At 42.7% G+C, this 14635-nt stretch overlaps 1 protein-coding gene across 2 annotated transcripts in view; it reads right to left on the bottom strand.

Annotated features, from left to right (window-relative positions):
* MDGA2 (MAM domain containing glycosylphosphatidylinositol anchor 2) overlaps positions 1–14635 on the bottom strand; it is a 434436-nt gene that overhangs the window by 127940 nt on the left and 291861 nt on the right. For both annotated transcript variants that reach the window (XM_029078526.2, XM_007662937.1), the window contains one exon: positions 6788–7057. In XM_029078526.2, coding sequence (XP_028934359.1) covers positions 6788–7057 — 270 coding nt within the window. The remainder of the gene's footprint in view (positions 1–6787; positions 7058–14635) is intronic.

The following is a 14635-nucleotide window of genomic DNA, read 5'->3' as shown; positions in this document are numbered from 1 at the left end:
TGGCTCCCAAGCACGTGCTCCTTCCACTGAGCCACGCTGCTTCTCTTAATAATAATTGAGATATTAATTATTTAATAATAAATGACCACTAGGTGACGATACCCCACTGTATTCTGGGCCATAAAACCCTCCCACCAGACTAATTTTATGTTGCCCTGGAAAATCAATTCAGCTCTTTTTAATCAGGTGAATTTGGGAACTGCTTTTGCCAAGTTCATAAGCCAGCTCCAATGATTTGCGGCCTCCAAAACAGGCCCAAATAGTAGCAGTTCCAGAAAACACATCACTGGGGGCGGGGGTTTACAAACTGTAGCAAAAACTAATAATAATAATGTTGGTATTTGTTAAGCCCTTACTATGTGCAGAGCACCGTTCTAAGCACTGGGGTAGATACAGCGTAATCAGGTTGACCCACGTGAGGCTCACAGTTAATCCCCATTTTACAGATGAGGTAACTGAATCACAGAGAATAATAATGTTGGTATTTGTTAATTGCTTACTATGTGCAGAGCACTGTTCTAAGCGCTGGGTTAGATACAGGGTAATCAGATTGCCCCACGTGAGGCTCACAGTCTTAATCCCCACTTTACAGATGAGGTAACCGAGGCCCAGAGAAGTGAAGTGACTTGTCCACAGTCACACAGCTGACAAGTGTCAGAGTCAGGATTCGAACCCATGACCTCTGACTCCCAAGCCCGGGCTCTTTCCACTGACCCACGCTGCTTCTCTAGTTGTCTTGCATAAATAACTAGGTTCTTCATGCATCAAATCAAGCGAGGTCTTTCCCCAGTTTTAACCTTAAACATCTCATAGTGCAACATTGTGAGTGTCAGATCATTTATGCTGGAAAATGTTTTCCCTCCTTTCCTAGGAAAATACAGAGACCATGCTGCCAAATTCTTACTGTCTACATCCCACATATCCATTTCACTTATAGAGACTCATCTGTTTTTCAAGGAAACCCATGGAGAAGTCAGAGTACCTAGAAAAAAAAATAATGTGTTCTAAAGGCCTCAACTTGGTTTTAGAAAAATTGGAAAACATAATCACCAAGCTTTGTTTATAGTCCATGCCGGTGGGGTCAACCTATGGTATCACATAGGTAGGCAAATTCAGAATGGTTTAACCTAGTTTAGTTGATGAAAAATTAAAGAGAATAAGTTTCATCCTTAACTAAGTTTCCTGGTCACCGGGACAGAAAGGAGAATCTTGAGTTATTTTAGCATTTTTCATGATTTAATCTAAAACAATCCATTTAGAATAGGATGGAACTATATTAGTGAGTTTATATGAAGAAAATTTCCTGAATTTTGAATGTAGAAAATGCTTCCACCGAAAAACACCCACTGGCAGTTTAATAGATCTATGCCAACATAAATCCGTGAGCCAAGGCTTTGTGAGGATCGGGATGCCAAGAGGCTGGTTTGACAAAACAGACAGGCCCTGAATAGGGCAAATCCATGAATGCAGCAAGGATTTATTCCTGAGAAGACAGTGTGGCAGGGTGTACTGGTCACACAGAGTAGTAATTATAGTATTTATTGAACACCCACTGGGTGCATCGCTCAGTACTAAGCACTTGGGGAGCACGACACAAAGAAGTTACACATTCCCAGCTCAGAAGGAGCAGGGGGGTGGCATACATAAAAGTATTTATAACTGGTGTGAACAAAATAAATACCGGTCTTTCCAACCACATGAATAGGCTCTTACCTCAGCATCATCTTTGAAAATAAAGGGCAGCTTCCTCTATCTACCTATCTCTCTATGCACAATACATACATATATACATTTCAGAAAATTTAAAGATCATACTCTTTGACCTAGAGTTCAAATGGAGACTTACCGTTTAATTTTGTTGAAACCTAAGGCACTGAGACCCCAGTTCTTCTTGGCATCGAGAGTGGAGTCGGGAGCATAATAATAATAATAAAATAATTATGGTATTGGTCAAGCGCTTACTATCGGCCAGGCAATGTACTAAGTGCTGGAGGGGGGATACAAGCAAATCGGGTTGAACACAGTAATAATAATAATAATGTTGGTATTTGTTAAGCGCTTACTATGTGCAAAGCACTGTTCTAAGTGCTGGGGGGGATACAAGGTGATCAGGTTGTCCCATGTGGGGCTCACAGTTTTAATCCCCATTTTACAGATGAGGGAACTGAGGCACAGAGAAGTCACACAGCTGGCGAGCAGCAGAGCCGGGATTCAAACCCATGACCTCTGACTCCCAAGCCCGGGCTCTTTCCACTGAGCGGCGCTGCTTCTCATAATTCACAGTCCTTGTCCCACGTAGGGTTCACAGTTTCAATCCCCATTTTACAGATAAGGTAACTCTGATCATGTTCAGGCAGCTGGGAGCAAGGAGATGGTGGGGGGAGGGAAGAAGGGTTTGAGCACCAAGTATTGAAAAGAGGCAAGATCATTTGGGAGTTGACACACAGCATAGCAGACAGGCTAGCAATCTACGTCCTGGGGCACTGCATTTCTTTCTAAAACTGTCTACAACAGCCAAGTCTACAACTGTCCCAGTTAAACTAGGACATGTTGTTACTGTATGTACAGCATGCACTCTCATCAAAAGATAAAAGAGGGAGCTCATTTTAGGTCATGGCTAAAAAAAAGTGGTTTCTTCATGGATGTACTGTCTTTTACCTCCCTCCCAAGGGTCAACCCCTTCCTCTTTTCCCTAAATCCATCATTAACATGACATTCTATTAAATAGACTGGAATTAATTATAAACCAGTTTCAGGAGTAAGAACCTGGTAAAGGGAGGACTTTTAGCCATTGGAAAGTCTGCCCAGCGTTTAGTATAGTGATTTGTACAATATATGCTCAATAAATGCTACTGCTTGATTTGATAAAGCCAAGGACAATCCACTATTTTGCAATTCATTCATTCACTGGGTAAAAAATTTCATGAAGACACTATATTATACACTTTAAAGATTGACAGTTAAATTGTTTAAGCAACTTCCCTTTTACTATTCCTGCAAGATTTAATAGCACTGTTTGGTGCCAGACTGGCCCATTTTGTGTCTGTTTATTGTTGTATTGAACTCTCCCAAGTGCTCAGTACAGTCCTCTGCACTCAGCAAGTGCTCAATAAATACAATTGAATGAAACTGGAAAGACCAAACTTTGATTGCTGACCCGAGCAGACTGTGATTACACTCAGACGGTATTTTTTTTTTAAACCATCAGTTGTTCACCAACTAAATGACACTGAATGCAGTCTTACAAATAAAGCTATTACTACCAAGCCCTAGTATAATTTATTCTTTTTTTAATAAAATAAAAAGGAAAATGAAACAGTGGAGAAACCTGAGGTAAATTCTCATCCATCCAAAGGGAGGAATTTAATCAGAAAAGCAGTGGGATTATTTCAGGAGTGTTTCCACTTGCATTTAATGATTGATTTTTGCTTAGCTCACGAGGGAGTCTTGTCATGTGAATGTTCACTTAATCTGGGACAGATAATCCCGTGTCTGGATTATCCAAGACCTCGATTATCTTCTTCCTTCCACGTGTTGCTGCTCCTTAGTTCCTCCTGTTGAGTGTCGGTAGTCCATTTTGCTAGTTCTTTATAGTGTGGGAGAAGAAACTGAAACTGATAGATACCAAGAGGCTCCTGGATATCTGTGTTTTTTAATCTCCGTGTTACTCCCTATGTCCCATTAGTACAGATAATTAAGAGTTGCCGGTATCGGTATTTTGAGCAGTAATTACTACGGGAATTGTCAACATGAAAGATGACCTGCCCCAATGCAGCAATAGAGATGGATGGGAATGAAGCCTTTTGATAAATTCTGTGATTTAGAAAAACACGGAGTTTTTCTGTTCTGGGCCCAGTGCTCTCCAAAGCTCTTTCCTCATATATGCAGGCATCCATCTGTGACACACTTTCAACTAGAGCTCAAGACTTTATCATGTCTTTTTTGCAATTTATTTTTGCTCTTTGGGTTGCTTTATTCTGGGCTGATTATATAAGATGATCCATTTAAAGACAGTGCGTGGAAGAAGGGGTTTATTATGGAACTCTGGATTTTTCTTTACCAGTTGAAAATACATTGATTATGGATTTAATTGACCTCATTTTTGATCAAGATTTGTTTATAATTTTATTATGTAAAGAGTGGAAAATCTCCCAAGTCCAGTTGATTAAAAAAAGGCAGTTGCTTTTAATGGAGTGACTTAGGTCTACACAGGGGAGTCTAAATATTTAAGCCAAAAATGTAGACTCAATCAAATGAGCAATACTGAGCACCTATTGTATGCTAGATATTGCGCCAGGTGTTTGGGAGAGTCCCTCGGTAGCAAGACATAGACCTCCTGCCCTCTAGGAGTTTGCAATCTAATGAGGGAGGCAGACAAAAATTATTCACAGGCAGTAAAAGCCATAAGAAAAAGAAATATAAAGCAGGATAGAGTACAAGCATATCAGGATCATTAATTACCCCACTTGACCCCACTTCCCCCTCCAGTTATCGTCCTATCTCCCTACTACCCTTCCTTTCCAAAATCCTAGAACGAGTCGTCTACAATCGATGCCTAGAATTCCTTAACTCCCATTCTCTCCTAGACCCCCTCCGATCTGGCTTCCGTCCCCTCCACTCTACCGAGACTGCTCTCTCTAAGGTCACCCGTGACCTCCTTCTTGCCAAATCCAATGGCTCCTACTCCATTCTGATCCTCCTTGACCTCTCTGCTGCCTTTGAAACTGTCGACCATCCCCTCCTCCTCCATAACTTATCTCACCTTGGCTTCACGGACTCTGTCCTCTCCTGGTTCTCCTCTTACCTCTCTGGCCGATCATTCTCGGTCTCCTACGCTGGAGCCTCCTCCCCCTCCCATCCTTTAACTGTTGGAGTTCCTCAAGGGTCAGTTCTTGGCCCTCTTCTGTTCTCCATTTACACTCACTCCCTCGGTGAACTCATCCGCTCTCACGGCTTTGACTACCATCTCTACGCAGATGACACGCAGATCTACATCTCCGCCCCTGTCCTCTCCCCCTCCCTTCAGGCTCGCATCTCCTCCGGCCTCCGGGACGTCTCCACCTGGATGTCGGCCCGCCACCTAAAACTCAACATGAGCAAGACTGAGCTCCTCATCTTCCCTCCCAAACCCGGTCCGCTCCCAGACTTCTCTATCACCGTGGATGGCACGACCATCCTTCCCGTCCCGCAGGCCCGCAATCTCGGCGTCATCCTTGACTCGTCCCTCTCGTTCACCCCACACATCCTATCCGTCACCGAGACCTGCCGGTTTCACCTCTACGATATCGCCAAGATCCGCCCTTTCCTCTCCACCCAGACGGCTACCTTACTATTACGGGCTCTCGTTATATCCCGGCTAGACTACTGTGTCAGCCTTCTCTCTGACCTCCCTTCCTCCTCTCTCGCCCCGCTCCGGTCCATTCTTCACTCCGCCGCCCGGCTCGTCTTCCTGCAGAAACGATCTGGACATGTCACTCCCCTTCTTAAACAACTCCAGTGGTTGCCTATCGACCTCCGCTCCAAACAAAAACTCCTCACTCTAGGCTTCGAGGCTCTCCATCACCTTGCCCCTTCCTACCTCTCCTCCCTTCTCTCTTTCTACCGCCCACCCCGCACGCTCCGCTCCTCTGCCGCCCACCTCCTCAACGTCCCTCGGTCTCGCCTATCCCGCCGTCGACCCCTGGGTCACGTCCTCCCGCGGTCCCGGAACGCCCTCCCTCCTCACCTCCGCCAAACTGATTCTCTTTCCCTCTTCAAAACCTTACTTAAAAATCACCTCCTCCAAGAGGCCTTCCCAGACTGAGCTCCTCTTCCCCCTCTACTCCCTCTGCCGTCCCCCCTTTACCTCTCCGCAGCTTAAGCCTCATTTTCCCCTTTTCCCTCTGCTCCTCCACCTCTCCCTTCCCATCCCCACAGCACTGTACTTGTCCGCTCAAATGTATATATTTTCGTTACCCTATTTATTTTGTTAATGAATTGTACATCGCCTCGATTCTATTTAGTTGCCATTGTTTTTACGAGATGTTCTTCCCCTTGACGCTGTTTAGTGCCATTGTTCTTGTCTGTCCGTCTCCCCCGATTAGACTGTAAGCCCGTCAAACGGCAGGGACTGTCTCTATCTGTTGCCGACTTGTTCATCCCAAGCGCTTAGTACAGTGCTCTGCACATAGTAAGCGCTCAATAAATACTATTGAATTGAAAATTGAAATTAATTAACCCCGTGCACCTGCAGGGATTGGTGCCAACTTGCCATTCTGAATGTGGGGGAGTGAAAGTGGGGTAAAACTTCAGGGGAGATGGAGACTGGGAGGGGAAAGGCATCGAAAGAAGCTAATACACCAGAGAGGAGCCATTTTGGGCCTTCTCAGTCCTGACTGGAAACATTCAGGTCTCACCAGGAGAGGTCTTAAAGCCCGGCTCAGAAAACTGTGGAGCCATCGCCAGAATCAAATGGGAACCCATGCCAGTGGGAGTAAGAGAGCAAAACCATCTTTTAGATAAGCACTTGACTCTTATAACCTTATATCCTCTCAGACTGGGGACTGGATTTTACAATGGGAATCTTATAATCCAGAAAAGGCATTTGTCAAATCAAATTAACTGCCAATACATCACGCTACATCACTAAGCACTTTCAGCTGCCGTAGCACATCTTCTCCCCCCGACCTAATATCCCTTGATACTTTACACACAGTGAAAAGACTCTTCCCTTGCTCGCGGGAGTTGGGGGAGGGCGCAGAGATTCCAAAAGAACTAGGCTTATGCTTTTCTCCCGGCCGGCGCTTACCTCTCACTATGATGTTGGTAGACTTCTTGGCTGGATTCCCCACGTTATTATTGGCGATGCAGCTGTAAGTCCCGGCATCCTCAGAAGTGATGGCGGGTAGGGTTAAAGTGCCTCCATTCAGGACGGTCTTTTCAGGCAGAGCCCCGATGGATCGGACCCAGGTGAGGGAAGGTGTGGGCTCTCCTCCCGTCGTGACACAAACTAACGTGATGGCCTCTCCGGGGTTGACAACTATTGGATCGTCCACCAAGAGCTTGATTGACGGTGACGCTGAAAAAACATTAAAGAACAAACGCATACTTAGAGATGATTCTTCTAGACTTTAGTCTATAGCAGTTGTTCACTCATTCGTTCATTCAATCTTATTTATTGAGTGCTTACTGTGTGCAAAGCACTGTACTAAGTGCTTGGGAGAGCGCTTGGGAGAACCAGCATGGCTTAGTGGAAAGAGAACGGGCTTGGGAGTCAGAGGCAAGTCCCTTAACTTCTCTGTGCCTCAGTTACCTCATCTGTAAAATGGGGATTAAGACTGTGAGCCCCACGTGGGACAAGCTGATTACTTTGTATCTACCCCAGTGCTTAGATCAGTGCTTGTCACACAGTGATTAAAAAATACCATCCTTATTATTATTACAACAATAAACAGACATACTCCCTGCCCACAACAAGCTCAAGGTCTAGAGGGAGAGGCAAACATTAATATACACAATACATTCATTATAATTTATTACATTATAATAAATTTGTTATAGTGCTACTATGTATAAAACACTGTTCTAAGTGTAGGGGGAGAGACCAGTTAATTGGGTTGGACACAGTCCCTGTCTCACATGGGGCTCACAGTCTAAGTAGTAATCCATGTGAGTTTTGGGGTTTGTTTGTTTTTTTGGGGGGCGGGGCTTGTCATTTTTATAGACAACAGATGTAAACAATGAGATTTTCCATTTTACCTGGCCTTCTTCAGCACATCATCAGTTTGAAAGGATTCAGGAAAAGAGTTAATGGCAGACACACACTCAAAGTATTGACCATCTTTTACAATCTATTTTTAAAGATCAAAAGGAGATTTTGAAATTACTTCAATGTTTTCTCATTTTCTTTCCTCTGCCTTAGGTTTCTATTCAGAATTAAAATCTGCCAAATCCTTAGTCTTTCTAATGGCCTTCAGTACTGATCATTGCAATCACTGCGATTGTGGCTGACATAGTTTGTCCAATATTGACTAGCTATTTCTAAAGGAAACCCATTTTAATTTCAGTTTCATTTCGCACTCAAGTGACCAGTTCCTCTAGGCAGAATACAGATGAAGAAAATGAGAAGGAGGAAGAATATTTCTGCCAATATAAAGACAGAGAGAAGCAGTGTGGCTTAGTAGATGAGAGCACGGGTCTTGGAGTTAGAAGGATCTGGGTTCTAATCCCAGCCGCCACATAGCTGCTGTAACCTTGGTCAAGGGTCTTAACTTCTCTGGGCCTCAGTTAGACCTTCTATAAAATGGGTAAAAGAGTGTGAGCCCCATGTGGGACAGAGACTGTATATGACCTGAGAGTATCTATCCCAGCACTTAGAACAGCCCTGGGCACATAGTAAGGGCTTAACAAGTATGATAATAGTAATAATGAGAAGTATGATAATATAGTTGAACTGAAGCGGGCTGAAAGCTCTTTGCCATCTCCAAGTAAAACTATAAAGATAAAACCTTGCGCCATAAAATGTGCAATCATCACCTCTTCAGCAAAACATTCCAAAAAATAACAAAGTACAATAATTAATCGTAATAATTATGGTACTTGTTAAGTGTTTACTATGGGCCAAGCACCATTCTAAGCACTGGGACAGTTACAATTTAATCAAGTTAGACACAGGCCTTGTCCCACGTGGGGCTCACAATCTTAATTCTCATTTTACAGGTGAGATAACTGAGGCACAGAGAAATTAACTGACCTGCCCAACATCACACAGCAGACAAGTGGTAGAGCCGGGATTAGAAACCAGGTCCTTTTGCCTCCCAGGCCCGTGCTACTGAGCCACGCTGCTCCTCAGAACTATACAGAACGTACAGTTTACATACCCAGAAGAACAGGCAGAAAGAACCTAACCCCATCCAAAAGGAAAATAGCAACCACCACCGATGGTGTCATGTGAATTTCTAAATGCAAATCCATTCGAAATCAGTGGTAAATCGCTGCTGATGGTGAAATCTGCCACAGTAAAATTTTGCATTACCTGGGATGGGAACAATACCAGCAGCCCTAGAGTGATTTCAGAAAATAGCTTTGGCCTTAACTCTGTGGGTTCTTTTTTCAGGGTTTCTCATTTCTGTGAGTTTCTGAGAGGTTTTTTTTTTTTGTTTCTTACTCTGAAGAGATATATTAGAGTTGAATGTTTTCATTTGCCCTGCAGTATTTAAAGTTGCAAGCTAACACAGGCGGTATCTGGATGAGGCAAGTGTTTCTATATTGTCTGACTCAAAGCAGTGTTTCTCCTTATTTATATATTGTGTGTCTCAATAGTGTTCACGAGGGGGCTGAGTGAGAGAGTGCAAATAGCTGGTGCAACTCATTACCACTCCTGGGAAAACAAGTCATGTGCATGTCCTAATGGATGAGAGAAAATGGAAACAGAGGCACTGTCAGTTAGGCATTAATCTTACCGCCCTTAACTGCTTGTACAAATGGATAAAAATGGAAAACTCGCTATCATTATTTCTGAATCAGAGCAATATTAATACAGGGCTGGGGGGCGGGTCACTGCACAGAGGATCTATCGTTCAGACGAAATTGGCAGAGAGGTACATTTCTATCAAACTGCCAGTTTCTTCAATTCATGACTACCAAAAATTATCACGTGACACTTCTATTTTGACTGTTTTTTAAAATGCGATTTGTTAAGCACTTACTATGTGCCAGGCACTGCACTAAGCGCTGGGGTAGATACTAGCTAATGAAGTTGGACACAGTCCATGTCCTACACGGGGCTCACAGTCTGAATCCCCAAATTACAGATGAGGGAATGGAGGCACACAGAAGATAGGTGACTTGCTAGCAAGTGGAGGAGCTGGAATTAGAATGCAGGTTCTTCTGACTCCCAGGCCTGTGCTCTGTCCACCAAGCCATCCAGCTTCTCAGTGTGAAAAGAACACCGTGGCCTACATCTGCTGCTGAAAAGGTAGGTGAATATATTCGGTTCCACAGCCAGAGACAGAGATTACAGGCCAGCCAACTCCAGAGAAACCCCACACCCCAAGAACTGACATAGAGCAGAAGGCTTTAAGATAATTCTGCCCCATAGGCTGCATCCCATCCAATTTTGCAATGCTAAACAAGGAGTGAGAAGAATCAATGAGGCATTAAACATCTCCATACCCAGAGCAATCTACTATATATCTGATGCATTTGATATTAGCCCCACCCTCAAACACAAAGCACTTACAATAATAATTATAATATTTACGGTATTTGTTAAGTGCCTACTGTATGCCAAGAACTGTACTAAACCCTGGGATAGATACAAGGTATTCAGTTTGTCCCATGTGGGGCTCACAGTCTTAATCCTCATTTTACAGATGAGGTAAGTGAGGCACAGAGAAACTGAGTCACTTGCCCAAGGTCACACAGCAGACAAGTGGCGGAGCCCACATCCTCTGACTCCAACGCCCGTGCTCTTTCCACTAAACCACGCTGCTTCTCCACTTATATACATATCTTTTATTATGTATTACAAATTATTTATTTATAGTAATGTCCGTCTCCCCCTCTAAACTGTAAGTTCGTTGTGGGCAGGGAACGTATCTGCTAACTCTGTTGTTTTGTACTCTCCCAAGCGCTTAGTATAGTGCCCTGCACATAATGAGCACTCAGTAAATACATCGATGATGATATATATTTGCAGAAGAAGACCCCACTGGTGGTGAAGTTTGCCTACAAGTATGTGTGTGGCTGAAAAGATCAAAGGGGAGTTGACAGCCCCAGGCATAGTGGACGCACAAAAAAGTTGTCCCCTGTTGTATTGTGGTAGCGTTATACTAAGTACTTGGGAGCATAGTGGTCTAATGGAAAGAGCACATGATTGGAATTTAGAGGAGCTGGCTACCAGGCCCTGTTTCACCACTGTGAGACTTTGGGTGAATTACTTAACTTCTCTGGGCCCCCATCCTCATCTGTAAACTGGACACGCCACATGATGAACCCCGTGTGGAACGAGGACCGTGTCTGATCTGATGACCTCGTATCCAACCCAGTGCTTATCGCCACACTCGGGTGCTGAAAGAATACCATAATTATTACAATCATTACGAATGATTTAGTAGACATAATCCCTATCTGATCCTACTCTGTCCTCTAGGAAACTAAATGAAAGAGTACTTCATTCTCTACAGAGACGAGAATCACATTTACCTTGCCATTGTGACTGCTTTTTTGGAATTTGCCATTGCGAACATTGGAATTCTATAAAGTAATCTTAGAGAAAATGTCATTCTCTCATTCCATACTGCACTCAAAATGGAAAGTGAAGCTGAAACCATCCTAAAATGTTCAGTTAATGTTGTTCAAATGGGTTATTTCCATGTTCCATGCCTCTGTGCTTTGAGTTTCAGTGAGAAACAAAAGTAAATGCCCAACATAATGCCTTTGCCTCGGCCCCTAGTGCCTACCATAATTCAATATAAATCCATACTTCTGGTTGTGTAGCTAAACCCTCAAACTTCAGAAACATAAATATTTATACATTCAGAATAAGGTAGAACTCTAGAGGTGAAAATTAAATGTTTGGCGAGCTGACTTTATCTGCAAGCAAGACATTTATCCCGTTATTCAAATGAAAAGTGAAAATGTGGCTTTAACCAAGTCTCTTTGGGCTAAACTTATTTGTAGTTTTCCACTGTGTACAAAGAATTTCCTGATAAGATTCAGGGGTACAGGATTTCTCAACTGCCCACTCTCAAAAGTTGGTTCTGTCGATGAAGGTGAATAAATACATTATTACTTACCCTCCCAAAAGGATGACATGGAGCCAGTGCCCATAACCAGTTCCAATTCTAACATTCGACTTTTACTTGGGAATGTTTTAAATTGACATTTAAAAGAGGTTTTACTGATTCCTATACTGAGAAATTCCTATACTGTGTGAAAACTTACACAAAATATTCGACACACATTTAGGACAACAAAAATGTTCCTGAGTGAGCAGAGAACCACTAGTTTCAAATTCTTTACACTAATAAATCTTCAAATTTATTTTCTACTGCCTCTTTCCCTCTTCTCTTCCATCCTCACGCCAATAATGCCAACACCAATAAGGCGGTGTCAGGGTAGGTGGAGTTCTAGCTGGGAGAAACACGGGAGTTACAAAGAATTTCCTAGATGCTACCAATCCTACTGATGATGTTCCCATCCATCAACCCACTGATAGCTTCTACCGAACACTAATTGTGTGCAGAAAATTGTGTGCCGTGTCCTGTGTCAATTAATGATCTACGCAGAATGCCTTCTGCGTTCAGACCGTTCCACTGAGTGCTTCGGAAGGTAAACAATCAATCAGCAGTATTTAGGGCCAGTTCTGTGAAGAATACTGTAATGAGTTCTTAGGAAAATACGAGACAAGTAGAAGACATGGTTCCTGCCCTAGAAGAGGGCCTGACAGCAGAAGGACAATGATAAAAGTGCAAGGAGTCAGTCATACCAGTGAATGTATCCGGAAGGATCCTCAACAGAACAATGTACATCTGAAGAAAAGTTGAGCAGTGACAGGGATGCCGTCGTACCAACACACCCAGTTGGGGGAAACAAACCGAGCCGTTATGGGGAAAACAAAGTGTGAGAGGAGATATTTGCAGAAGCATCATTTACTCAACCTTCTTTCAGCCACACCAAAGAATCGAGGTCTTTGCAGGGGCTTCCACAGACTGCTGCCAATGAGGGCCCCTCCAGAAGAACAAAGGTGGGAGTGTACTGCTAGATCAAAGCTTGAGAGAGTAAAATTGAGCTTCAGCTGAAAATATGATATGTCTGATCCGACGCACGTGTAAGGTTCCACCTCAGGGCTAAGCTACTGAGCACTGTAGTAGAAACAGACTTTGGATCTTCATAGGATCCCCAGAACCGTACATTCTGAATGGCTGTGTCAAACAATATTCTCAGCTTTGAATAGAGCCATCACTACGTGGACATTCAACAAATATTGATAATAACCAATAAGGCTATTCACACGTACATAATCTATTTCATAATACGCAGTGCCATCTGCGATATATTATATAATATACATTCTCTTTTTATATGGTGTGAACATTGTCCTCAAAGAGATTAAGTTTAGGAAAACAACCTGAGGGTTTTTTTTCTTTATCCTATAAAAATCAGGAAACCAAGGGGCAAATTAAAAAACCAATGCAACAAACCCACTGGCCTACAGGGCACCCAAGGTAGGCAGCCCATTCTACATTTCTTGTTTCTGCCTCCCATACACACAAGGAGAAATTGTCATCACCAATAACTCTGCCTTCAAATAAGGATATTTCTATAGACACACACACACACACACACACACACACACAAAACAGAAAACACATACACACAGACACATATATATAGCTATATCTTTGTATGTGTATAGAAATGTATATGAATAAATCATACACATGTACTCTGTGTGTGTGTGTGTGTGTGTATTTATCACATTTTGGGATTTTAAGACCCAGAAGGATCCTAACTACTATGATTGCTTAGTACAGTGCTCCCAACACAGTAAGAGCTCAATAAATACGATTGTTTGACCCAGAATTAGAGACCTGGAGATGGTCACAGAATCCATTCAGTCCACCCCTGTGCAATCAGAGAGAGATTAAGGCAGGAGAGTGAGTGAAATACAGTAGGGAAAAGACAAGTGATTTCCTGCAGTTATAAAATAAGTCAGTAGCACAGCTAGGAAGAGAATTCCAGAGTTTCAAACACTAATCTGCTCTGACCTAAAATAAGGGAGAGAGAATTCTGACTTTCTGGTATATACTCTGCATTCTTCCCTCAGTGAAAAATATTCACAGCACATTTGTTAAAAATAAATGTTCCCAGGAAGAAATGTTTAACGTGAGGCTTTCAATGGTTAGAAGCCCATTTATAGATTTGAATTAGCGACCCATAAGACTGTAGCATATCTTGAAGATAATGGCAAGACCTCCTTGGCAACAGCAGCTATACTAGGTACCACAACAATATCATGTTGCATTATAGTAAGGCTAATAGTCAGTTCCTTTATATTATTATTCTAGACCTAATACCTCAAATTCAATTCATGTCTAGCTATTATGCTGGCTTTATTTCTTATCTTGGATAGTCAGACGATCCCAAAGCATTTCAATATATTGTCATAAACTAGAAGAGCACCACTGCATGATAAGCTTAGCGTTTGTTTTTTCAAACAAGATAATACCATAATAGTTTGGTATTGATGGTAAGGAACAATAAAAGCGATATAAAAGCAATGTTACTTAAGAAAAAAATTGACAGCTGATGAAACAATTTTAATATTATTCCCTCCCATATAAAGTAGTGATCAAGTCAACATTTAAGTCAACTCTTCTATATAACTCTTGTTAAATGCTTGCTACGTGTCAAGCACTATTCTAAGCACTGGGATAGGTGATAATAATAACAACAATAACGGTGGTAATTGTTAAGCACTTACTATGTGCCGAGCACTGTTCTGAGCACCGGGGTAGATACAAGGTAATCAGGTTGTCCCACGTGGGGCTCACAGTCTTAATCCCCATTTTACAGATGAGGTAACTGAGGCACAGAGAAGTGAAGTGACTCGCCCAAAGTCACACAGCTGATAAGTGGCGGAGCTGGGAAT

The sequence above is a fragment of the Ornithorhynchus anatinus genome, chromosome 14 (genome assembly GCF_004115215.2).
Source record: "Ornithorhynchus anatinus isolate Pmale09 chromosome 14, mOrnAna1.pri.v4, whole genome shotgun sequence".
Taxonomy (NCBI): domain Eukaryota; kingdom Metazoa; phylum Chordata; class Mammalia; order Monotremata; family Ornithorhynchidae; genus Ornithorhynchus; species Ornithorhynchus anatinus.
This window is presented reverse-complemented; position numbering and strand designations above follow the sequence as displayed.